The sequence below is a fragment of the Neolamprologus brichardi genome, chromosome 16, assembly GCF_056152115.1.
Source record: "Neolamprologus brichardi isolate AB-2024 chromosome 16, ASM5615211v1, whole genome shotgun sequence".
NCBI lineage: Eukaryota > Metazoa > Chordata > Actinopteri > Cichliformes > Cichlidae > Neolamprologus > Neolamprologus brichardi.
Genome location: NC_142119.1, coordinates 24,619,362 through 24,645,025, shown reverse-complemented (window position 1 = coordinate 24,645,025; position 25,664 = coordinate 24,619,362). Strand labels below are relative to the sequence as shown.

The 25,664-nt window shown below is 38.8% G+C and overlaps 1 protein-coding gene across 3 annotated transcripts in view; it reads left to right on the top strand.

The window, feature by feature from the left end:
- rapgef4a (Rap guanine nucleotide exchange factor 4a) overlaps positions 1–22,377 on the top strand; it is a 37,960-nt gene extending 15,583 nt beyond the window's left edge. For 2 of the 3 annotated variants that reach the window (XM_087829845.1, XM_087829847.1), the window contains 27 exons: positions 2,936–3,008; positions 6,227–6,288; positions 7,278–7,328; positions 7,402–7,508; positions 8,898–9,019; positions 9,118–9,301; positions 9,381–9,465; positions 9,975–10,035; positions 10,172–10,248; positions 10,367–10,513; positions 11,512–11,627; positions 12,545–12,630; positions 12,999–13,077; positions 13,202–13,352; positions 14,247–14,335; positions 14,503–14,533; positions 14,625–14,703; positions 16,231–16,377; positions 19,432–19,529; positions 19,770–19,895; positions 20,034–20,212; positions 20,289–20,379; positions 20,465–20,515; positions 20,618–20,705; positions 20,820–20,884; positions 20,977–21,031; positions 21,671–22,377. In XM_087829845.1, coding sequence (XP_087685971.1) covers positions 2,936–3,008; positions 6,227–6,288; positions 7,278–7,328; positions 7,402–7,508; positions 8,898–9,019; positions 9,118–9,301; positions 9,381–9,465; positions 9,975–10,035; positions 10,172–10,248; positions 10,367–10,513; positions 11,512–11,627; positions 12,545–12,630; positions 12,999–13,077; positions 13,202–13,352; positions 14,247–14,335; positions 14,503–14,533; positions 14,625–14,703; positions 16,231–16,377; positions 19,432–19,529; positions 19,770–19,895; positions 20,034–20,212; positions 20,289–20,379; positions 20,465–20,515; positions 20,618–20,705; positions 20,820–20,884; positions 20,977–21,031; positions 21,671–21,798 — 2,628 coding nt within the window. In that variant the 3' untranslated portion in view covers positions 21,799–22,377. The remainder of the gene's footprint in view (positions 1–2,935; positions 3,009–6,226; positions 6,289–7,277; positions 7,329–7,401; positions 7,509–8,897; positions 9,020–9,117; positions 9,302–9,380; positions 9,466–9,974; positions 10,036–10,171; positions 10,249–10,366; positions 10,514–11,511; positions 11,628–12,544; positions 12,631–12,998; positions 13,078–13,201; positions 13,353–14,246; positions 14,336–14,502; positions 14,534–14,624; positions 14,704–16,230; positions 16,378–19,431; positions 19,530–19,769; positions 19,896–20,033; positions 20,213–20,288; positions 20,380–20,464; positions 20,516–20,617; positions 20,706–20,819; positions 20,885–20,976; positions 21,032–21,670) is intronic. The other variant, XM_087829846.1, reaches the window with a different exon arrangement.
- The last annotated feature ends 3,287 nt before the right edge of the window (positions 22,378–25,664 follow it).

The window sequence follows — 25,664 nt, the reverse complement described above, 5'->3', positions numbered from 1 at the left end:
ATGTTTTTTTTTCCATTTAATATACCATCAAACCAGAAGAAACTGAATGAAGAATGATGATAAAAAATGACATCTGAGTGAGAAACATCTTTTTTAATGACTTAAAAGATTTTATTATTACATGCCTGTTGTTTTAAAATAAAACAAAGACAGTTTTTATACAGGCAAAAGGTTAGACAGTCCTGAAAACATGGCAGGTTACAGTGAGCTGGTATTAAAACAATTCCCTGCAGAAAATATCGTGTTGTGTGTCACAAGAGTCAAAGACGTCATTACGAATAAAATAGAAACTGATTGCTTTTTACACACCTGACAGCGGTCCTAATCCCCCTCGAAAACAACGCTCCCATCCCATCTGCTGCATTCAGTCCCTCAGGGAGCATGGCTTTACTGGCTCAGAGGGATTGAGTTCATTTGTTCATGCGTGCCTCAGTTTAATCCTAAATCCTTTAATTGTCAGTCGAGATTGATAGAATTGCCGGACTCTTAATGAATCACTGCTTTTGCATTGATTAATTAAAAATGAAATATCTTGTTTTGCATGTTCACAGCAGACACATTATCAAAATCAGAGCTTGGAGAGCTTATACCGTTTAGTATCTTGGTGAGCAACAAGTCAAGTTACAACCTGAGGCCGCTGAGGTATATCTAAAAGGCTTGAGGGAAAAGGTTGTGTGCCACTGAGGGGTTGCTTAAGTGATTAACTGACTTCAGAGTGCAGAATTGAGTTTAAAGCATGACCTCTGAGTACGCTGCCATCAGGGGAACAAAAGGCTCTAGCATTCTTGCCTTCATTCAGTCTCCACTGACCAGAAGATATGATGGTAGGGAAAATTGGTCTGGCACTAAGTGGTCCTCAATCAGCTTTTTATTGACCTAGTACACGGTTGCTGCAGCATATAATCAGTTTTTGTTCGTCTTTCACCCCATATTAATCTTGAGTTGCCAATCTACTTGGCAAATTCCTATTAAGAAAATATAATTTTAACAATTAGCTGTGCTGGAGTGACATATAAACATGGATTATAGCGAGTGACTCTGGGAGCTGGATTGTGTGTGTAAGAAATAAGGAAATCAGCTATAAAATATATAAGATGTTCCACAAAAAAATTGTCAAGAACTTTAGGAAAATGGTGTTCTCTAGGAAAAACTAAATGGGCATCCAAATATATTTTCAATTATAATATTGCATTAATTTGCAATCCTAGCAGAATAGCTGGTATTTATGTATGCAGATCTCGTTATTTGAGTGACAAAGTTTAAAATACGATAACAAATGCACACTCACTCAAAGGCTTATTAGTTGTACCCTTTTAGTACCAGTTTCAACCCAATTTTGTCTTCATAAATGCTTTAATTTTTTTTGGCACAACAATGAAACATTCCCCAGAGATTTTCAGATATGCAGATTCTTCAGCTGCATGTTCATGATGAGAATCTACCACATCCCAAAGGTGCTCTATTGAAGCTCCGCTGACTATGGAGGTGACTCGCATACAGTAAAATCATTGTCATATTCAAAAATAAAGCCTGAGTTAATCTGAATTTTGTGGCACATTAACCTGGTGCAAGCAGCCATCAGAAGGTATACACTGTGTGTGGACCTGGGGTGGTCTTCTGCTGTACTTTCAGAGATGCTCTTCTGCATACATTGCATGTTAAAAATGGTTATTTGAATTACTACTGCCTTCCTATCAGTTCAAAGCAGAACTGTTGCTCACTGAATCTTTTCTCTTTTTAGACTATTATCTTTAAAGTCTAGAGGTGGTTGTGTGGGAAAATCCCAGCAGATTAGCAGTTTCTGGAGTTTCAGTCTGTCTTCCGCCAACAATCACGGCATGTGCAAAGTTCCTTAAATCCCCTTTCTTCCCCATTGAAATGCTCAGATCGTACTTTAGCCGGTCACCTTGACCATGTCTACATGCCTAAATGCATCAAGCTGCTGCTGTGTGACTGGCTAAGTGTACGTTATTAAAAGGTAGTTGTCTGTACCATCTAACTATACTTTACTTCCAAAGCTGGCTGAACACAATTTGTACAGTAATATGCTGCTAGGAAAACAGTGTTAGTTTAAAAACCACAGAAATAATTTGGAATTAAATGGGGAAGGTGGTATTCTATGCATCTTTAGTGTTTTTTATTCCTGAATTTGAAAAAAACTGTCTCGCTGGTTACTGTTGGAGTGTCCTATTAGTGCTCCAGTGTCATGAACATTGCATTTGTAAGTGCACGGGTGCAGTATGATGTTCATTATGTAATATCTGTGCTGCCTCAGGACACAATTATGGTGCGAGGGAAGTACACTTGTATTGTCTTGCTGTGCTTGTTCTGTGGCTCTCTGCGGTTGGAACAGCATTAATGGACATGTACTTAGTGGCAAAAAGAAATATGCAACATACAGGAGGTATTTGTATGGGGTTTTCCCCTATTTTTAATAATTATGCACTGAACTGTTCTTACATTTGCATGTTAGGACTAATAAGAATGAAATATCATCAGACACCCGAAACCCTCATTGACTTTTTTTTTATCCACACAGCCTAGAGACAAGTGATGACAGTGGGGGTGATTTCTATTCCTCTTGTGCTGCCATTAATGAGAGGCAGAGATGGGAAATGCTGGAAAAGAGGGAGATAAAGAACATGGAAAGACATTTAAGAAGTATAGATTTTTGAGTCCTAGAGTGATTCCTGAGATACATTTAAGTATTTTTCCAGTTATTGTGATCTTGATGAGTCAGAAGCAGCTAAATAAAGGCCATCGAGAGTATATTTTAATTGCAGTTTTGGTGTAATAATGATGGATTGACTCCACCTGTATGCATTTATTTGATTCCTATTGATACATATTATATATATATATATTATACAATTTATTTTACATTAAACATTATTTTATTTATAAGTGTAACTGGTATGTGCTTTTATTTTTATAGAAATATCATCACTGTATGGCTGGACTACTCGCCCCACCCTATGGTGTCATGGAAAGCGGTTGTAACGCAGACAGTAAGTGACCTCGTTTGGACCTAACAACTATATATTTCATTCCTAACATTGTCAGTTATTATTGGCAGTTACGCCATCATATTCAACAAATGCCTCAAAATCACAGCCTGTCCTGTGATTTTGAAGCGTTCACTGAACTTTGCATAAAATCTCATCCTAACATTCAACTGTAAAATGTCGCAGTGCTGATGCTCCGACACGTTTAAACACAGTAGCTTGCACAGATGGTTATAGTCTTAAAAGCTTGTGGATTTGTTTTACTTTTAGCAGCTTTTATGTCACAAATGATAAAACATTTTTGTGACCGATGGTGTAGAGAGACAGGAAATTTAGAGAAAGGGCACCTCCGTTTCACTAAATGAAATGGAGCAAGAGTACAGGCAGAAAAAAAGTACTCACTGCTGATGTGCTTCCTAATTGCTCGGCTGTCATGCCGTCCTCAAGTTGATTCAGTTTACTTCAGTGTTAGTATGTTGATTGTCTTCAGAGTTTATCAAGATGAAGAAGAAATTCTTCATTTTACAGTAAATGGCTCCTCTGACTTTATAAATGTTTTTACAAACAACCAATTTTTCTGCTCCTACGAATAAAAAGGATCTATTATTGTATTTCTTTCTGACTAACTCCATTACTGTTGGAACCTCTGGCATTGTGTCGAGGCTGATACTATCATTTCTGCTTTTCTGTTGCAACCTAACTCGATATTGACTTTGCTCTGCTCAAACAGAGCACTTAACTTGCTTCAAAGTCACGTATCATAAAAATGATGAACGGCAGTCCATAAATCCAGTCTGCTGGTTTACCAACACTGGGGTCACTGTCTATTGTTATGTATTTTTAATGATGATGGACATATTTTAAAGAAAATGCTTTTTAAAGATTTTCCTGTAAAGTACTCCCAGCCTCAAACTTACAGTCCCTAAAGCTAAGATTTGATTAACTACTGTAGCTTTTAAAAGTGGATGTGCCTTTTTGATTGCTGCATGCTTTGCTGCAGCAATATAAGAGCTGGGGCTTGAGTATTTTTGCAGCATAGAGTTGAGTACTGAGGGGTTTTACAGCTTTAACTCGATGCACGGATGCAGAAAGACATAAGTCCCACAAGCACCGGCGGTTACTGTCACAGCAAATTAAACATGTTTTAAACTGTTTTCTTACAGTGCGCTTTTAAATCACTTTGTTATTAACAGGTCAGCATTGTTTTCTTCACTCCAGTCATGCACTCCACCTAAGCATGCATTTGTTTGGCCACTACAATGGAAAATATTTCTTCTCAGAAACAGCATTTTTCTTTCCTGGCAAATGACCAACACTTGGTTTAACTTTCACTTTACTCTACATTCCTGGATGAATGAACTGATATCACAGCTTTGCAAACAAAATGATGGGCAGATGTGTTAACTTCTGTAAACATGCACAAATTCTATACAAACACATAACATGAAAAATATCATTCATACTAAAGCCGTGCAAGGCTGGTACATGTCTTTAATGTTAGCATGAAATGCAATGACCCTCTCTGCTGCTGAAGCTTTCAATAAAATGCAGAAATCCTCCGGGCTGAACCACGTATACAGTAGGTTATATAAGATGTTTGTGCTTTCAGTGTTTTTCACTCTTTTTTGCACTTGTGGTGAGGAGAACTTTGGGGAAATTTATTTTTTTAAGGATTAATATTAAACAGAAACCATGATGTCAACTGTAAAAGCAACTATGTATGGCATTTGCTCACAAAATGTTGTACTAAAAGTGAGTACTTTTATTTTTATTTTTATTTTTGACAGTTGTTTGCACGCTGGCAGTAGAGCAGATAGAAATGAAACAATGAGATACAATTTTAGGCATGTAGATATTTTCAAGACATCTTTGAACGTGGTTTGGTTGTTGGTTCTTGACAGGCTGGTTGGAGTATTTCAGAAGCAGCAGAAACGACACAACTTACACTATTGGTTTACAGAGAATGGTCAGTAGAAGAGCTGGAGTTCTCTTCGTAAATATGCCTTGTTGAAGCCAAAGGTCCGAGAAACATGGCTAGACTGCTTCAAGCTGATTTAAAGGCAAGAGTAACTCAATTAACCATGTGTTACAACCAAGGTTTGCAGAAGAGCAACTCTGCATATGTAACACATTGAACACAGAAGCAGATGGGCTGCAGCGGCAGAAGACCACAGTGGTGCCACTCCTGTCAGCTGAGAACAGGAAACTGAAGCTACAGTTTGCACAGTGTCACCAAAAACTGGAAAAACATCAAAGATGTCCAGCTGAGAAATCTGCAGCAACTATGTGATGTTATCGTGTCAATATGAGCCAAAATCAGCACCTTGTTGAATGTATGCCATGAGTAATGAAGGCACTGCTGAAGTCAGGGTGGTCCAACAAAAAGAAATAGTATGAAGAAAGTATAGTAATGCAGGCCAACATAATCTGACATTCAAACCACTGACGGTTATTCTACATAGTCTATGGAGGAACCTAATTATTCAGCACAAAAAAATGACCATTGAATATTCTAAGGCAGCGGTCCCCAACCCCCGGGCCTCGGACCAGTACCGGTCCGTGAGTCGTTTGGTACCGGGCCGCGAGAGTTGAGGCTCAGGTGTGAAATGTATGGTTTTCAGGGTTTTTATTGGTTTTCAGCGTTATTTTGTTATCGTTTTGATCGTTAACTTGGTTTTCCTGGGTCTTTTCACGTGTGTTATGAATAAATCTTCTTTTTTTCGGTACCGGTACTAGTTTTATTTTGTTGTATTTATCCGCGACACCTTAAAGGCCGGTCCATGAAAAACATTGTGGGGCATAAACCGGTCCATGGCGCAAAAAAGGTTGGAGACCGCTGTTCTAAGGAGCTTGGAAAGAAAAGCGTCTGGACTTCTTTGAGTTGCTTGAAAACGTTTCACCTCTCATTCTTCAGAAGCTTCTCGGATGAGAGGAGGTGGAGGTGACGGAGAACCTTCACACCACCACTGAATATTCAGGATACAATTTTTAATTAAAAAATTCTAACAGAACATGTACAGTATATGCATCCTTTTTGTTTTCAAGGATTAGTTGATTTTTGTTATAGTAAATTTGATTCCCCTGTAAAGCTTCTTGTGTGTGTGTTTTAATTATAACTTGCGGACATCTCAGCGATTATAAAGTCTTTTTTTCTCTGCAGCTTTGCAGGATCTTTACAGATCCTTCATGACTAACATACATCCTCTGTTTTTCCCCACCAGGACTGCCTGACAAAGAGAACATAAGCAACAACTCGTTTGTTGTCTCCAAACCTCTGAATAAGGTAATTCCTCTGTCTCTATTTAGAATGAAACCTTTTCATTTTATGAGGCCGCAAGAGCATCCTGTACTGTTGCTCACCTCCTCAGTGGGGCACAGAAATAAGTGTGGAATGTGAAGTTTGTTTAAAGTTGCTCTAAATATAAACACAGTGACTGGATTTCTCGTCTCCATCCAGAACAGTTCCTGTCCCCTCTCCTGCTGTCATTTCCTGACCACTGAGATGATAACAGCAGATTTATAGAACTACATGCGTTGTTCACTTATGGAGTTTAGCCACATCACAATCGCTCTCTTACATAAAAAGAGAAACTGAAAGTGTGCATTCTTGTTATGTAACCAACAAAGACAGAATTAATTTACTATAACATATATAAATAAGCCCAGTTTCTTTGGCAACTGAGTGGTCTAATGTCTTGTAAATAAATGATGAGGCTTTAAAGCTTTCACAGAAATGCATGACTTGCACTGCTCTCTGAAGCATTCAGAATGCATTTTAAATGTCAAAGTCCTGCAGCCCACCCCGTGGCCATCCTAAGCTGGAAAAATCAAAAACAACAACAAAAAAGCACTCCCATACTGTAATTCACAGTATCTGTGTCCCATTAAAGCAACTGAATGCATCAGTCAAGACTGTGCTAACGGAACGGTATGGAAAGTAAATAAAAAGTAAATAAAAATCAAATTTGAATGCAATAAAATCATAATGTCAGCTGTGAGTCATGCAGTAACAGCAAGGATGAGATCCTGTGGCCCCACAGTGAGAGGAAAAACATCAGACCGGACTTGTCTCTCTGACACATTGTTTCTTCCCCGATGTATTTTATCGCAAATTACTGGACTGTTTTGTTCTTTGGCGAACCTTCAGCTTTACCTACTTTGTGAGATTCAGTGTAATGCCATCAGTAGAGCCTGAGTTTCAGTGTCATGCATGAGGCATTTTATTTCACCTCCTCTCGTTTTTTTTTTTTTATGTTTCACTTTATTTTGCAGAAGTCATTCATTCAAAGTCCAGCCAAACCCCACCCTAAATGCTTTTCTCAGGTAGTAAACACAATCACTGCACTCAGTCAAACTCCACAGTGTGCTGAGATTTAACTGAAATTCTACCGGGCAGGTCCCCTCCGAGAAGATCCTCCATGCAGGGCAGATTCTCCGGAACGCCATCCTCTCCAGGGCGCCTCACATGATCAGAGACAGGAAGTACCATTTGAAGACGTACAGGTTAGTTCAATAAGGAGAGATCATTAGACAGAGATGAACATGATTTACTGATGCAGAGAATTTAGATAGAGGTATTTGGTGGTTAGACTTCAACAGAAGCCCAGCGGTGATAGGGAATAGAGCATGACCCCCCCGGGTTTAGACGCTGGTGGTGGAGATGATTTAAAATACGCAGTGTGAATTAGCCTGAAGACGGCCAGGAGAAAGATGATTGGACTAGATCAGTGATGTCACAAACAGCTTGACGGCATGGGAAAGTGGAAGTGATGTGAAGCTTAGATTTAGCTGGCAACACCTGGGAACAGAAAGATGTGAGACCCCTTATTGAACTTATGCATAAGCTTCATTTGGCACCCCTTTCTTTTTAATGGAAACACTCAAGCAAAGTGTATTTATTATTTTTTTTCTATTTTTATCACTCTCTAAAAGCGAAGAAAGCAGTTGAAGAACATTAAGGATTTATGCCAGTATCCAACATCAAAAACTGGGATGTGTGGGATGAACTTTGGCCAGTGTCAGATGGTTTAGTATGGTGTTTTGCCTGAGTAGAGCTGACAGCTATTGGACTGAGGAGCTTCACCAGGTAATGTTCAGAAGAGATCAGGGTTGTTGTGCAGGTGTGAAAACACTTTATGGTAAAATCTCGAAACTCTAATCTGCATTGTAACCAGAGGGGCACAGATGAAAACCCAGCCAGTGGGTGGCCATCGGTTCTCTTCCGGTACTCGAGCTTCCTCCCACAGTCCCACAGTTATTTTGGTGATTCTAAATAGCCCATAGGTGGGAGAGTGAGTGTGAATAGTTGTTTTTCTCTCTGTGTTAGCCCCGTGATAGACTGCCAACCTGCCTCTCCCCTCAGTAACAGCTAGGATAGGCTCCACCACATGTTCTGGAGCTTATTTTGGACTGACAGGTGCAAAAAGGGCAGTAAACACACGCAGCCAGGTAGATTTATCTGGTGAGAGCTAAAAGGTGAGTAAATATCCTTAGTGGATTCAAAGAAATGATAATGTTGAACTGTGTTTGCCTGATGTGTAAATGTAAAGGTTCACCACGTCTTAGTGTTGCGTTTATAGTTTGTTGTCAATCATCAGTTATATTTATTTTAATAAATCTTCATAATTTTGTTTGTTATGAAGACATTAAATGTATTCACATAATATTCAATTTTATTTACCACATCTATCAGTACAAGCTGTAGACAGCGGCTGAATATAAAAGCTCTTTTATAGCAAAGCCCTGTTTGCACTTCAAGAGAATAAAATATAACAGCAGAAAATCATGAAAAAGGAAATCAGTTCATAAAACACAGAACAAACAGAAAATCAAAGTGATCTTTTGTACCTGCTCAGCCATGTAGGAGCTCATATAGGCATTTGTCTTTCCTAGGCGGTGTTGTGTGGGGACAGAACTGGTTGACTGGCAATTGCAGCAGAGCTCATGCGTCCACTCTCGCGTTCAGGCTGTAGGCATGTGGCAGGTGCTGCTGGAAGAAGGTGTTCTCAACCACGGTGAGGCTCTGTGTGATGTTTGTCTGCACGTGTGCAGCGCGCGATCCAGTGATTTGAAATTGAATGCCCGCTGTCTGCGCTGTGTTTCTGTGATGCAGTGGACCAGGAGCTGAGCTTCCAGGACAAGTACCTTTTTTACCGCTTTCTGGACGATGAACAGGAGGATGCCAGTTTCCCCACTGACGACCAAAGAAGGGAGAGCCAAGAGGAGCTACAGGATACCTTGCTGCTTCTCTCACAGATCGGGCCTGATGCCCATCTGAGGATGATCCTGAGGAAACCGTAAGAATCTGAAGCAGAAATCAGTAAAGGAATAAAAAGGGTGATTGTTTCATGACTTCTTTCATCTTCTGTCTTTTAGTCCATCTGAAAGGACAGCGGATGATTTGGAGATCATTTATGAGGAGTTGCTTCATATTAAGGCCTTGTCACACCTCTCCACCACTGTGAGTACAGTTTACCTGCATTTTGTGACCATATTATTCCTTCTCTTAATGCACAGAATGAAATTACATCTTTCTCCTGGTGAAAAACATCATATCTGGCGCATTAGACCTTTTGGTCCCATTTGAGTGGTGAGAGTGAAGAAAAATGATGCAAAGATGAAAACTTGCGTTATCTATTAAACACTCATTCACTGATCCTGTCCAAGAACACTTTGACGTACACGCTGGATAAGCAAGGCATCAAATATGTACTGCCTAGCTTCAGGGGATTATTCTACAACTAAAATCATCCATTTGTCTTGCTGCTCGGATTCAGTCAAACCAAAAAACAAGAAATGTGATGTGAGGACTGCTGTGCGTTTCACTCACATTCAGATTTATAGAAATCTTTTAAACACCTGTGCTGCATTGAATAGCTGGAATATTAAGCTTTGCACACATACAGCATGCCTGTACTGTTAATTTGGCTGCTTTCTCTTAATGTTGATCCTCCTGATCTTCCTCTGCAGGTAAAGAGAGAGCTGGCCGGAGTGCTGATCTTTGAGTCCCATGCAAAAGCAGGAACAGTATGTAAGTAATCTGATAAAAATAGTAATGTGTAATAGATGCATTGTTAATGCTGATTAACGATTGAATTTGCTCAGCACACAATCAGTATTACTTCAACAAGGACAGCCTATATGAAATCAAATCTTCTCTCCCTTAGTGTTCAATCAGGGTGAGGAGGGCACATCCTGGTACATCATTTTAAAGGGCTCAGTCAATGTTGTCATCTATGGAAAAGTAGGTATTTTCCTCTTGTGAAATCATGTTACTTCTAGAGACATCAAACTGATTATACTGCTTTGACCGGGACGTTGATTCATCACCCAGTAACTGATCAGTATGCTGTCCTGGACAGGGTGTTGTTTGCACTCTTCATGAAGGAGACGACTTTGGGAAGCTGGCGCTTGTCAACGACGCCCCCCGCGCCGCCTCCATTGTCCTGCGAGAGGACAACTGTCATTTCCTGAGAGTCGACAAGGAGGACTTTAACAGAATTTTGAGGGTTAGTGTCTGTTTAAACTCATCTCATTAACAATGAAAAAGCACCAACACCCTCTGTTGGCAAAAATGTAGTAATGCATCCATAAAAGTTATTTAATGCATCTTTTGTGATCGTATGCCAGCCCTTTGCACCCACTTGCTCAATCATCCCACTAAATATGAAATATGTTGATAATGACCTCTTTTACTGATTTGAGGTTAAATAGGTGTGGATGTAAACTTGCGTTGTGGAAGCTAACATCTGGGAGCTCTGACACGTCATAGATTTCCTGCTTGAAATAGAATATAGAAGCAGAGATTTTTTTCTAGATTAAGTAGTGATGGTCTGCAGATCTAAATGTGTTGAAATTACACATGTGACTGATTTTCCAACCATCTGATAATGCATGTCGTAGTGTTGGAAAACTGAGTGACATCACATGTTTTTATAACAATTTTTATTAAAGTTGTTAAACGTGTATGATTGACTTTCAGAATATCATATTAGGTCTGCATTTAAATCTTTGGACCACATTAAATGTATTAAACATGCTATTAAAATGCTTATACACAACCCATTAAAAAAATTGTACTGAAATTTAGCCTGAAATACAGTATCTGATATTACAGATAGTTTATGCATGCTTATTGCATGGCTCAAAATAGTGCAATGATGGTTCTGTATATGAAATAAATAAAATAGGGAATGAATAATAAGAATAATAATAATAAAAAAATTAATTAAAAAGCATATATTTATAGTAAAATATCCAAATATGTATAAAAATTTTAAATATCATATAATAACTGCTACTTTACATTTCTAAAGAATAAAATTTTCATGAAGCTGCTTATGTACTGGCAAACACGTCACTACTGTTTAACACTGTTTAAATGTGACCTTTGGCAGGTGACCTGGGTTGATCAGGTCAGGTGACTTTATAAACTGAAACAACATTTTCATAGGTTAGTGGTCTCCATAGTAAATGCATTACTGTGTTTGTGTTTATTTGTATGAAGGATGTGGAAGCCAACACAGTGCGACTGAAGGAGCATGGTCAGGACGTTCTGGTGTTAGAGAAGAGCCTCAGCAGCAGTCGAACATCTGTCCAGGGATCCTCTTCCTCTCATTACAAGTAAATGTGTACACCACTAATGCATGTATAATGCAGAGCTGCACTTTCTGGCAGTTGTCTGTTAAACTTGTATCCTTAACTGTCTTCATGTTACAATATAAATTAAGTTGCTGCTTTTATTTAACAGCAAAGAAAAATTGATACTTAAAAATATTTTAAATTGTTTCAGCCATCCTTTTTCTTTGAAGTAATAAGTATGAACTTTTAAAAAATATATTTGTCCAATCACATGACTATCCCAGGTTGCTGCAGGAGTGATCCTTTCATGGTCACTTTTGAACTTGTGATTACATTTGTGAACAATAGGAAAAATGCTGGACGCTAACAGTCAGTGTGACCAGCAGATAACATGCAGGCAGCACACACACAGCAATCCTGTGAGCTGCAGCCAACGAGCATTATCTTAATAGAGGCATCTGTCACTGTAGCACAGTTGCTAGAGAGACATATTAATGGTTATGATGGCCTTGCTCCTAGGGGGAAAAGAAGACCTGGCAAGTCACAATTACTTGTTCAGGGTCGCCCTCTAATCAACTCCACTCCTCAAACGTAAGAGTGTCAAGACTGTGTTCTCCCCCATGAGTGGGGAAGACATGGCGTTGCTTGTGTAGCTCCCTCTTGCCATGCTGTTATCAAGTAATGAAAACAACCGAGGCTGGATTGTGTTGATTCTCCTTCACGTAGAAGATGCCCCCTCATTTTTTTTTCTCCCCTCGGCTTTTCTCGTGGCACTTAGCCCAGACTCCCCTTCATCTTCAGCTGGCCAAGAACACTGATTGTAAATAGGATTGTTATCAAATGAAGCAATCACAGACACACGTTGAAGGAACAGTCGAGGGCCATAGCTGTGTCATCAAGCATTAAGAGCCAGTGTTTCTTGATTAGTGAAGGGTGTGTTTTATTCTGTTTTCCTGCAGATACAACGTAATGTCTGGGACGCCGGAGAAGATTTTGGAGCACCTCCTTGAAATGATGCGATTGGATTCTCAATTCACAGAGTCAGGTACTGCTCACCATGACACATCCCATGTGTCAAATTAGTGCCATCTAACACGGCCTGTCAATACGATGATCATTTATTGTGGAGAGTTGTCACCTATGCAACATTCTCCTCCGCCCTCCCCGGCTCTTTCTCTCCTCTGTCCTCTGCCAACTGTTCTGCACTGACCCGTTTGTTCTTGCCTATAATTAGCCACACATCACAGGGTCGATCTAATTACTCTCGCTTGCGTGGATACATATGGTTTTCATTCGTCGGCAGAGGTGACACAGACGGGGCCACGAGGATCAAGGCCCGATGCTACTCTTTGATGCTCTCTTTCACCGGCTACACAGGTGTTTGACACAAGCGTCTTTCTTTTTTTGTTACAGACTCAGCCTTAGATGACTTTGTGCTCATGCACTGTGTCTTCATACCCAACAGTCAGCTGTGTCCGGTGTTGATGTCCCAATATCCTTTCAGCATTATGTTCCCTAATTTTTTTTAATGTTCTTTACCATTCCTGTGAACCTGAAAACATAGAGCTCACTGGTTTGCTGCAGCTACATTGTTTCAATCTTTAACTACTGTGCAGCTACCATGCCCAGGCCTCGCAGGGATCTGAACAGGAGAAGCTGGACTACACGCTTAATAACAAGCGCAGGGTGATCCGGCTGGTGATGCACTGGGCTGCCGTACATGGGGATCACCTGCAGGAAGAGGATGTCTCAGTGTTGTTTTTGGAGGTCAGCCTAAACATATAGGAAGGTTGTTCTAACCTCTGATATAGGTACAGAATAGTCACAACAGCAGAACCGTCTGCAGCTCTGACCAAGACTTGTTCCAGTGTTTCAGATGTGTTCCTAATCAGTTTGGAAAGTTGGGAATTTGCAGGGTAGGTTTGTGATTTTTCTTGAGCCATTCGTGGGCAGTTTATTGAAGTGGGATCATCTTGCTGAGGTAAAATTCTGCTGTTAGGACGTGTCATGGAGAGATATGTGAGTGAAAGACCTAACGTTTTCCAGCATAAAGAGTTGTAAGAGATGATCAGTGTTATCCATTTCACCTCTCAGTTAATCCTGACAATGTTGCGGCGAATCAGTATGCTTTACTTAAAAACAATTAATTGTTCATAATCCTCTTAGATTCTTTGATTCTTCATAATGATAAGATTTTGAAATGTTTTAATAAAGCGAAGGCGCCACACCACTAACCATAACTGATAAATTGATAGAAAATCAGATGTATGTGTGAGTGCATGATGTCCAAATCCAAGAATATTCACAGCTATAATGCTGACAGCCACTCTTTTGTTTCATGGTTGATATTATAATTTACAGCTGTAAACACATACCTTTGCAGTTATGCAAGGTGTTTGCACCTTCTGCTAAGTTTAATTGCACTCTCTCCTCACTATAAATAAACAGACACATGTCAGAAAATCAAAATCACTGAAACTGCAATTTAAAATGTGCATTTATTGTAGATGTGAGCATTAGAATATATATATATGATTCTTGATGATATGCTAACTTAATGTGATGTGGTGCTTGAGAAAAACTTTGTAAATGTATGTTAAAATGAGTTTTAATTAGTTCTTCTGAATCATTGTTTTGCTCAGAGCTTGCTGTGTTTTGCAGGAGTTTTTCATGGCAGTATCTAATGATGCCAAAGCCTTTCCAGCCCTCAGGGATCAACTAACAGAACTGGAAAGAATAGTAAAACGCAAGTAAGTCAGAGCATTGTTTTTTTTGTTTTTAGGTTTTGATATGGATGAAAGGTGCTGTATGTGGTTAGTGCTGAGAATTTAAAGCAGAAAGGCTCTTTAGATAACGATCAAACTTAACTAAAGAGTCATTAACTCTTTTTTAAAAATGTTTTTATTTTATTCTTCAGTGCTGAAGATGCCAGATCCTCACAGAAAAAGGTATAAGACCGACTCTTTTGGTTCCAAATTAAAGTTTGTGTTTTTTCAAATGTCTGTGAACCTAAACGGTGAACCTAAAATTCCCACACAGCACAAAGTCCTGCTGCGGCATTTCAGTGTGGGAGAGGAGAAGCTTCAGAAACGTCAGCCCATCAGGAGTAACGATGAAAGTGAGTTATCATCTCCTGTTATCATAAACATAGATAGCTGGGCTGCTGTCTGTCACATTCAGCTATCTATTTGGAAGTCTTTATCATGCAGTGATAGCGATAGTCAGTATTTTGAAATAGCGACAGAGGTTCGCTACTCATAAACTCAAAGGATGTTTTCTGTTAAAGTATGATGATTTGGTACCGTTCAGTTCAGTGGTGCAGTGATTAGCGCTGTCACCTCGCTCAGCTGGAGCCTTTCTGTGCAGAATATGCATGTGTGGGTGGTCCAGTTTCCTCCCACAGTCCAAAGAGATGCTTGTTAGGTTAATTGGTGACTTTAAATTAGTTGTACATGAGGATGCGTGAGGTTGTGGGTGTCTCTCTCTCTATCTCTGTGGTAGCTGTGCTAATTTGGATAAATGTTTTGGTCTCTTTAAGGCCATTTAGTGATTACAACATGCAGAGTCTTCCAGGTAAACAGTGTTTGTCAGAAGTAGCAGTAAATTTTTCTTTGCCTCCACATATTTTGTGTAGAATTAAACATGGTAGTTTCAGTCTTTTACTTTTACTTTCCACAATCACATGGAGAAAGGAGCAGTTTGTGGCAATGACAGATCAAAAAATACAAATGATTACTTGGTTGCATCGGTTAGTCTGATGATGTTACTAATGTCCCTCAATTGGCTGCAAAATCATAGATGGAAAATTCTATCATACAAACCGATGCTTATATGAAGTTATGTGTTTCCCAGCATGCCGCTCCAACATCAGAACTTTTCAGAAAAGGTTCCCATTTTAGTCAATGGAGTTTAAAACGAGTGAGTAAATATTTCCTGCTTAAGGTATATTACATAAATTAAGTTAAGCTTTGGGTCACAAGATACAGCCATGATCTAAAAGATGCATTTGATAGTCATGTTGAGTGGGCCTCTCCTATATCTGGGCACTGAGCCATCGCACGGGCTTCCCATCAAAGGTTAATTCCTGTGGCCAATACATATAAAGGAGTATATTTTCCCCCCCCTAGCTGGTTTTTCTACCAAAACAGTACACACAGAAAAAAGTACTGACACATTTATGGAATATATTTTTTCTTTCTGCCAATTTCTTATCTCCTGACACTTGCACATTAATCTGACTAGTACATGCCCATGCTAAAGTTCAGTTTGGGATGCTCATGCTGTTGGCTAACTCATACACTCAAATCAAGTGAAAAAATTAGAGGTGGTAGATTTTTATATGTAAAAAAATGGTTTTTAAAAAAACTTGTTACATTATGTTTGCTACATAATGGGGTCATAACATGTGGCATAGATAAGAACCTTCAGGGGCCTAAGATGTACCGCTGCTGCTGAAATGCTGATGGTCTAGAAGGAGTTTACATGCAATAAAACAAACAAATACACACCTACACACACAAAGAGTGAAAGCTAGAGATCTAGAATATTATAGTGACATCTTGCCTTTTTCTCTTCCTTGCTACTTTACCATGCCATCATTCCTTCTTGTTTACAGTCTTATTTTTGTTCTAATTCATTCCTTCAGTCCTGTTCAAAGTCTACTGCTGTGACCACACCTACACCACAATCCGGGTCCCTGTAGCCGCTTCAGTCAGGGAGGTTATCGGTGCTGTGGCTGACAAGCTGGGGTCAGCGGAGGACCTGCTCCTGGTCAGCCTCAGTTCGGCAGGAGGTGAGAGCAACGGCAGTTACTTGTCAAATGATCGGAGATGACAAAAGGTAGAGCTAAAGTCGGGTGATGTATTAAGTCTTTCTGGATGATGTGTGACCTTTTGCGGTGAGCTTGGTGACGGTAATAGGCTGCTTTAGTAGGGGCTAAAGAATGGTCTTTAAGTGGCCCAAGAAATAACCTGAGCTCAGTTTTACTCATTACATTCAGCAGAAAGCTGTTGGTTCAAGTGGCTGCTCTTTATTGTACTGATATTTGTGTCCGCCAGAAAGTACTAATGGAGCTCTGCCTTCCTCTGAACTTGACCTGGACTTTCCTTACCAGTGGCAAGTCAACAAAGCTGAGGCTGAGGCCAGAAAGTTTTCTGGATCCTAAAATCGATATATTTATTTTTATAGTCACAAATGTACACATAGTTATCCGCAATGAAAAAGCAAAGCAGGTTTTGAAGTTATTCTCTGGTGGCTGTGCAACTGTGTCGGATCCACTGATAAAAAAGAAAAGATACAAAAGGACAACTGCGTTAGAAGGAAAAAATAAAACTATCAGGTAGAGGGAGAGATGTCGTCAAGGAACAGATCAAGCAAAGGACACAAGAAAATTCTGCTGCATTGAAAGTACCCATGAGTGCAACATCCTCTATTATTCCTAAATGCTGGATTTAAAAAAATAATTACCAACAATGTGTGGATGAAACTAGGCATCATGTCATTAATACCATCTCTGCAGTCATAAACAGTGCTGTGGGGTTGTTTTCCTGCAGGGCATTGAGACTGGTCGGTATCAAGTAAACTTTTTTCCAGGCTACTCAGGATCTCAGGCTGGTAAAAGAACAATACCAAAGAAAAGCTCTTTTGGTCTCATTTATAAACTGTGCCTGCTAAAAATTCTCTTCCCCACGCATAAAATTATATTTATAAAATATGAATTTTGGAAAAAATTAGACTTTTTTTGAAAGTGAGCCAAGCCATATGTGAAATGGAGATTTTAAAAAGCATGACGGGACTTATCATAAAAGAAAGCAGACTATTCTTAGCAAACCTAGCTATATTAAAATGAACTATTTATTATTCACAAACCTCACTGCAAATTTACTATCTAATTGTATCAGTCCTTTTATTAATGTTAATAATATTTGTAGCCAGTGTTGGTGCTAAAATCTCTGGAGCCTTGCATAATGATCTGCTTTTTCTCTGTGAACCGATGTGCTTTTGTGCTTTTTGTTTGTAGTCTGACTGTTTATTTTTTACCTCTGCCAGAGTCCTTTGGTATGAACTTCACAGCTCAACCTGCATTACTTTTTTATTCTTCAGTAGCCTTTCTTCTCTTTGTTAGGTACTGACACCAAAGACACCTTTTTTGTTTTGTTTTCTCTGTGTCTCTGGTTGGGCAAAATGCACATCTTCCCCTGTTTAGTAAATGGATGAAGATGAGAAAAAAAATAAGAGGCACATGTGGTAAATTTTAGGTTGACGTTTATAGAAGTCTTTGTGTTAGAGCAGCTTCATAAATCTAATGAAAAGAATGTGTATGCACTTTTCGTCCTTTTTGCATACACAAAGTTGTAGTCATGAGTTTGAATGATTATTGTGCGTCTGATCTGTAAACTTAAACCCAAAAGTGCATCTGGTGAGACCTGAAAGGCTGGTTGAGTTTGAATATTTCTGCCAAGAAAAATCTGGGCATGGCTTTCAAATAAAGACTTTATGGGATCAGGTTTGTTAAGTTTGTAGGAACAAGTCCGCAGGCTATTGCTGCTGCTAGAGTGTTTAAAGGTGTTTTAACCAAGTAAGCTAGCAAGTATGATGCTAGTCTTTTATTGGTAATGCATTTGGATAACACTTCATGAAATATTGTGTCTAGATATATAAAAACAAATAAATAAATAAGCACAATTTATCTGAATTTCAGGACCAGGAGCACACCTCATACATACACCTTCCGGTTCTTTGTCTATTTGTAATATAGAGAGGGCCGGTACTACAAGCTGTTCTCGTTTCCATGCTTCACACTTTCTCCCTTTTTCAGTTCATTCACCTCTCATAAGAACATGCTTACAGTTCTGTCTGAGGCCTTCCTCAAACCACAGCCTGAATTCATGCTCATGCCATCTGTTCCAAAGGTTTTGAAGCACGACTTCAATTCAAATTAGTGCCAATTCGCAACAATAGTTATACTGTAAGGTAAAGCCTCTAGAATATTAGAAAGAAGACCGCTACTATGAACAAGCATTTGGCAACAGTGGGAAAGAAAAATGTCCTTTTAACAGCAAGAGACCTCTAGCAGATGCAGCCTCAGGGAGGGGCAGCCATTTATTATGACCAGATGAGGGTGAGAGGAAAAAGAGGAGAGTAGAGGGATTCAGGAAGAATGCACACTAGAAGACAGCCATAAATTAATAATTACTAACTTTGGCTTGAACCTCTAAATTGTGGTCTATAAACATATGCAGAGTAGTCCATGAAAAAGAAATCCTCAGTGCATCATACAAAGTCCACAGCAGTCTAACCCTATTGCACTATAACTAAAGGATGGTCAAGGGTCCAAATGTATGCAGTGTTTTCTATCAAATACACTACAGCAAAACTAAAGCTTTAATCACCTGGATATTAAAAAAAAAAAAAAAAAAAAAAAGCATATGCAGACAAAGACAGGTTATTCTGGTTGTTTGATACTACACACAGCAGTGAATATCTAATGTCACCATGGTAACTTGTTTGCAAAGAAAATACTATTTGATTTCTGTAGTTTATACATGCCAATTAATTCTGATGGTATTATTTCTTTGATTATTTGGACAAATGTTTAAAAAAGAATTGGAGGAAATGTTTTGGGATCACATAAGGTGTGAAAAATGTCAAGAAAATCTCATCCTCATGCTAAAAATAGAAAAAAGTAACAACTAAATAGGGCACTGAGCACCTGCATGCCTATTCTAAAATCTTTCGGCAAGCCATCTAATGGTTATTATTTTTCAGTGTGAGTGAAAACGGTAGACAAATGGATGTTTTCCATTCATTTTTTTAACCTTTGTGTGTTATGGTCTTCCTTTTATAGAGAAAACCATCTTTAAGCCCAGTGACATGTCGGTGTTCTCCACACTCAGCATTAATGGACAGCTGTTTGTGTGTCGGAGGGACCAGTTGGAGTCTTTGGTGTGTTACAAATTACATTTACATGAGAAACTTGCATATTAACATGTTGATCAGCTGCAGCTCCAACCCCAGCTGTACACTATATCAATATCACCCAACACGTCATGTGTATGAACTCATCTACACTCCCAACCAGTTGGCTTTAAACACTCCATCAAATTGATAGAAATGACAGTTAGTTACCTAATTCAGCTTTCAGCCTCTGTTTTATAAATGTAATGTGTTTTTCATGCTTTGGAGACCCCTTTACCTGAGCAGGAGGGTCCCTCTACAGGATCACTGGCCAGCTTTGAGTTAATGAGCTCTAAGGACGTGGCTTACCACATGACTTCCTATGACTGGGAACTTTTCCACTGTGTACATGAGGTATTCAACAGCAACTGAGTCTGATTAGAAGAGCTGAATATATATCTTTCTTTTACTTCTTTTGTTTATTGGTATGAAATATTCAGTTACTTCACTTGCTTATTTTACATGAAAATCAGTTTCTTCTGCATCTTGCAGCTTGAACTCATCTATCACACATTTGGGAGACAATATGTGAAGAAAACCACTGTGAACCTGGACCTGTTCCTGAGGAGGTTCAATGAAATTCAGTTTTGGGTGATCACTGAGATGTGTTTGTGTCCTCAGCTGAGCAAGCGAGTACAGCTTCTTAAGAAGTTTATCAAGATTGCTGCCCAGTATGTGGATTTCATGTTCTACTTCAGTTTGTAGTTTGGTTTATTTGCCACACTAATTTCATGTTTCCTGTTAAAGCTGCAAGGAGTACAGAAATCTGAATGCCTTCTTTGCTATCATTATGGGCCTAAGTAACCCGGCTGTTTGCAGACTGAGTCAGACCTGGGAGGTGTGTATTTGTGTATTGTCTGTCTTTGGAAAATTATTAATTACTTAACTGCAAGCAAACTTTTGTCTGGTGTTTTTGTTCGCAGAAACTTCCCAGTAAATTCAAGAAGTTTTATGTGGAATTTGAAAACTTGATGGTAAGCTCCAAAGTAAAAATTTAAGATGAGCCACCTGATCAGAGTAAAATATGAGGTTAGTGTCCAGACTGTGATTGATCCACAGCATGACTGTCTCCACAGGATCCGTCCAGGAACCACAGGGCGTACCGGCTAACAGTAGCCAAACTGGAACCTCCCATCATTCCTTTCATGCCCCTGTTGATCAAAGGTTAGGCCAATTTATTGGATGACAGTTTATCATTTTGGCCTGTAGACCACAATTGTTGTTGCTGAATTGCTTCAACAGCTTTAACACTTTCCAATTGGTCCTTTTTTTTTCTAGACATGACATTTACTCATGAGGGCAACAAAACATTTATCGACAGTTTGGTCAATTTTGAGAAAATGGTGAGGCTCTGCTGTGCATCTGTGAATCTTTTTTTTGTTCTTCTCAGCTAATTGGCGATATTTGCTGCTGATCATTGCTCTTTGTCTTGCAGCGGATGATAGCTAACACAGTGAAAATAGTGAGATACTGTAGAAGCCAGAGATTCAGTAAGTTTCAAATGTTTTCTTTGTTTTGTACTAATTTCACATTTGTTGCACTTAATACAACAAAAGGACACTTTATAAAATTAAACATAAAATATATATATACAAAATATACCTTAGAAGCACAATATCAAAAAACTGTATGATGAAGAAACAACAATAAAAGACTTTATGTCCTGTTAATTTGATGTATTTTGGCTACATCTTAGAATAAACCTGCAAGCTGGAATAGAACTAATAGAAGAGGCCGTTCTTCTAGAAAGCACATTGGGAGAAATTCTGACAACAACTAGCTTTCCATAAATTAAATTTCTTATTTCCAAAATAAAAAATAAAGTAATATTCTATAGATTGAGAAAAGTACCTGTTTTGACTGACTGACAGCAAGCTGTAATATTGATCTTTTGAAGTTTAGTTGGAGTATATTATTGGTATCTCTGAACCTTTAACATCTATATTCGATCATTTATCCAGCAGTTTCCCATTAATCCCTTTATATTGATTGCCCATACAGCTTAGATATACTCAATCAGCACAAATATTTTTTTAAAAAGCACAAATATTTTGGGTTCCTATATGATGAACTTACAAATTTTTCTTGCATTGTTTTCCTGACACTGCCCATCTTTTCAATTAAATCAGGTCCAGAGTCACCACTGCCAAGCAAGAACCACCCTGACGTTTGGACTTATATTCGTCAGCTTAACGTGATCGATAACCAAAGGATGCTTACTCAGCTCTCTCATGGACTTGAGCCCCGCAGGTCTTGAAATCCACTCAGGGACAGAAACATTACACGAAGACGCTACTCCATGACGTGATGTGCGCTCGCATGGGATGAGTTTACTTAGTACAGGATTGAGGACCTGATGTTGTATCAGATAATGAGATATTGTTTCAGAAGCCTGCCTTGTTAAGCCTTTTCTTACAGTAATTAGTGATATTTTAGCAGTAGTTGTTGGCGGGTGATGTACCTCCTCGTATCATTGTCGTACAGATATCACAACAAACAGCATGAAGAAATGAATGATGTTTGGAGGGATCTCATTCATCAAACTGTGTAAGATTTTAGATGTAAACGCTATATGATGCTGACGCTTACAGGTCTCAGTATTCCTGCTATTCAGCTGTTTCGTATATTTTGTATCAGACAATATTTATATATATTTAAGTTTTTAAGACTTTTGTGTTGTAAATTGTATACAGATATTTATTTTGACAAGCATGCAGAGGATTATGATTGTTTTACTTTTTATTCATGTGAGCACATTTCTCTTTAAAGCCTGAGATATCATAAGTGTCTGAAAACCTTTTTGTGCGCTCTAAATAATAAAAAACCTTTAGATGTATTTGTTCAACTTTATATTTATTATCTAGTATAAAGACAGTTTGGTCAGCATACTGTTAGTGTATAAGATGGAAATCAACCAAGACTCATGAAACGTTTTCTTACATCTTATTGAATTAGAGCAGCAGAGCAGCAGCAGAACAGGTCAGCTGATCACAGTCTGTGCATTATGAAAATCTACTGGAACACACAATAGAAATGACTGTGAGCTGTTCAAATCATTGTCGATATCTACGGAGGAGGTCAGGAGAGTGGTGCGTGCTGTGAGTGTCTGCAGCCATTTGTAAAACATGGTGGAAGCGCTGCAATAATTTGGAGCTTCATTTCAGCCAGTGGTGTTGGACCTCTTGTCAGAAATAATGGAAATATGAACATAGATGTACCATCAGATTTTGATCCACCATGCAATACCATCTGGACACCTCTGACTGGCTTCATTTTTCAGCATAACAATCATCCCAAAAGGGCTATGCTGTAAAAAAAACAAAACAAAATCCAAAAGAGACATGGATAACAAAACAATAAAGGATTATCACTCATGGATTAGCCTCCCCAGACCCTGAACCTTAACATCACTGAAGCAACATGGGATCTTAACAAACAACAGAACAAAAGTCAGCCAACATCCAAAGAAGAGCTTTGAATAGCCATCAAGAAATGTCCATATTCCCAAAGACCACCTAAAGAAATTACAAGATGTTTACCTAAGAGAGTTCAGGCTGTGTTGAAGAATAAAGGTGGTCATACCAGATGTTAACTTTCAAGCTAATTTGAATTGTATAAAGAAATAAAACAAAAATATAAAGAAATGGCAGACTGACAGACTGCTTTCTATCTTGTAAATCAGGTTCTGCTTTAAGAAATAGTAATTTATTAGTGCTGGTAAACCTCTAGTGTATATTTGTTTAGTTAAGAGCTGGTTTCATAAATGACTTTTTTCTGAAAGCTTAAGCTGAAAATATTTGGGGCAGCAAGAAGGAATTAAATGTAAATTAATTCTTATCTCAGGTTTAGCTTTGAGTGATTTGGCGTGTCTGATCAAACATTAATCATCATCACTTCCATTCATTTCTACAAGTGCATTAAACATTTTTATTGTTGACTTATACTGTTGACCTGTGAATTGTGTCAACAGTGAAGCAGATGGTTGCTTTATATTTTCCATTCGCCACTACATGAGGAAAGAATGAGTCATTGACAGCTTTTAAGTTTGCAGAAATGTATTACCTAGATTTAATATGCGATGAATAGAGAATCAGTGAATCTGATATCTCACAGTGTTTCTGACGTCACAGTGGAGACTGAAGAAGTACTCATATTCTTCCTCCTGGAGCAGGGGTGTCGAACTCCAGGCCTTGGGGGCCGGTGTCCTGCATGTTTTAGATCTCACCCTGGGTTAACACACCTGAATCAAATGATTAGTTCATTTTCAGGCCTCTGGAGAACTTCAAGACATGTTGAGGAGGTCATTTAGCCATTTAAATCAGCTGTGTTGGATCAAGGACACATCTAAAACCTGCAGGACACCGGCCCTTGAGGCCTGGAGTTTGACACCCCTGTCCTAAAGCATGTAGTAAAGGTACAGTTAAATTTATAAGCTGTATTATTGTTATTAGTGAGGAAGCTCTGATGTTGCTCTGATGTAGCTGGTAAACTGGTTTCCTGATGGTAAACACTTATAGACAGTTGGGGTACACATGTACGCAATAAAACACAACCATGAACTCATCTGATATTTTGTTTATAAAGTCTCGATGTGGAACATTAGTTCTTGTGGAGTCAAAAGTGAATTGAAGTGAATGAAAAATTGTTTTATATAAATTGTACATTATTCTTAAATGCTTTATTAAGATGAAAAACACTTTTGAAGAGTTTTTGAGTGATATATTTCTGTATTAGTTCATATAGATAGTACAGTACATTTGAATGATTCCTTTGCTTTATGTGGTCTTATTGATTAAGAAATCCACATTGTCATGAGTTTACATGGATTAAATGAGTGGTTGGTGATCTTATTGATTTCCCACCAAGCTTCCTGAGTTGCTGAAATGATGAAGGTCTTACAGCAATTATGTTTTTTGATGGATTGGGACATGAGTATAGGTCTTTAATAGAGAGAAATCCACAGAATGACTTTTCGATTTCAAGTCAAGGATCTTGTTGCATATCTGAATATATCAATTTTATTACATCGTGTCATCACCCCAAAACCCCCCAACAATCTAACAATCCAATGAAAAGATTTAACACTGCAGACTGATCTAAACTTTTGCACACATACAAATACATCTGAGAACATCTGTGATGAACAACTGCATAGTGCAGTTAATCCAAGATAACATCATGCATAGATCACATATTAACAATTGTAGAATGTACCTCGTGGGCTTCACGGATACAAATGTTCCCAAATTTCTAGTAAATTTCCACTTTCCAGATTTCTGAGTCACAGCTTTGCACTGTGCTCACCTTTTTGCCTTCTATCAGTCATCTTCACCTATAATAACAACCTAACCTCTCAAAAAAACACTTAAGCAAGAAATCAGGGGAAAGTTGACAAATCTCAGTTTTTTGTTGCCATGCATCTAAACTATCAGTCAGTGGAATGAATCTCAGTTAAAAAACAAACATCCATGCATTTTCTTTACTGTTTATCCCAGCTTTCATGGCACAAATGGCATCTTACACCACAGACAGGTTGTCAGTCGATCACAGCGCTACCGCACGCTCTTGTACAGTTAACCTAACATGTATGTCTTTGGACTGTGGGTGGAACCTGGTGCATCCAGAGATACCCCACCCAACCAAAGGGACAACCCCATTAAAAAAGGCCCCACCTAGGCTGACCAGGAGGTTTCATTTCAGAACCTGGTTGCTGTGAGAAGTCACACACCTCATCAACCCTTAACTTTCTTGACAGTGGCAATGCAGAAGTCTTTGGGTGTAGCCTGGGTTTAATTGCTAATTGTGTATACCTGAAAAGGTGTTGACAAAGACATTTCTTAGACTTGATTTGGACTGTCAATGCCTTTTAGAGCATTTAGAGTGGTCTCATCCAGATATCTTTTTTTTTAGGGAAACCCTTCCATATTTCAGTGAGACAATGCTAAACTACACACTTTTATTACAACAGCATGGCTTCATATTAGAAGAATGTGGTTGCTGAACTGGCCTACCAGACCTTTCTACAACTCTAAACATTTGGCAAAGAAGACCCGGGGGAATTAAGCAGCTAGAATCTTATATAAGGCAAGGAAGGGACATTCCTCTTGCAGACGTCCAGCTGAT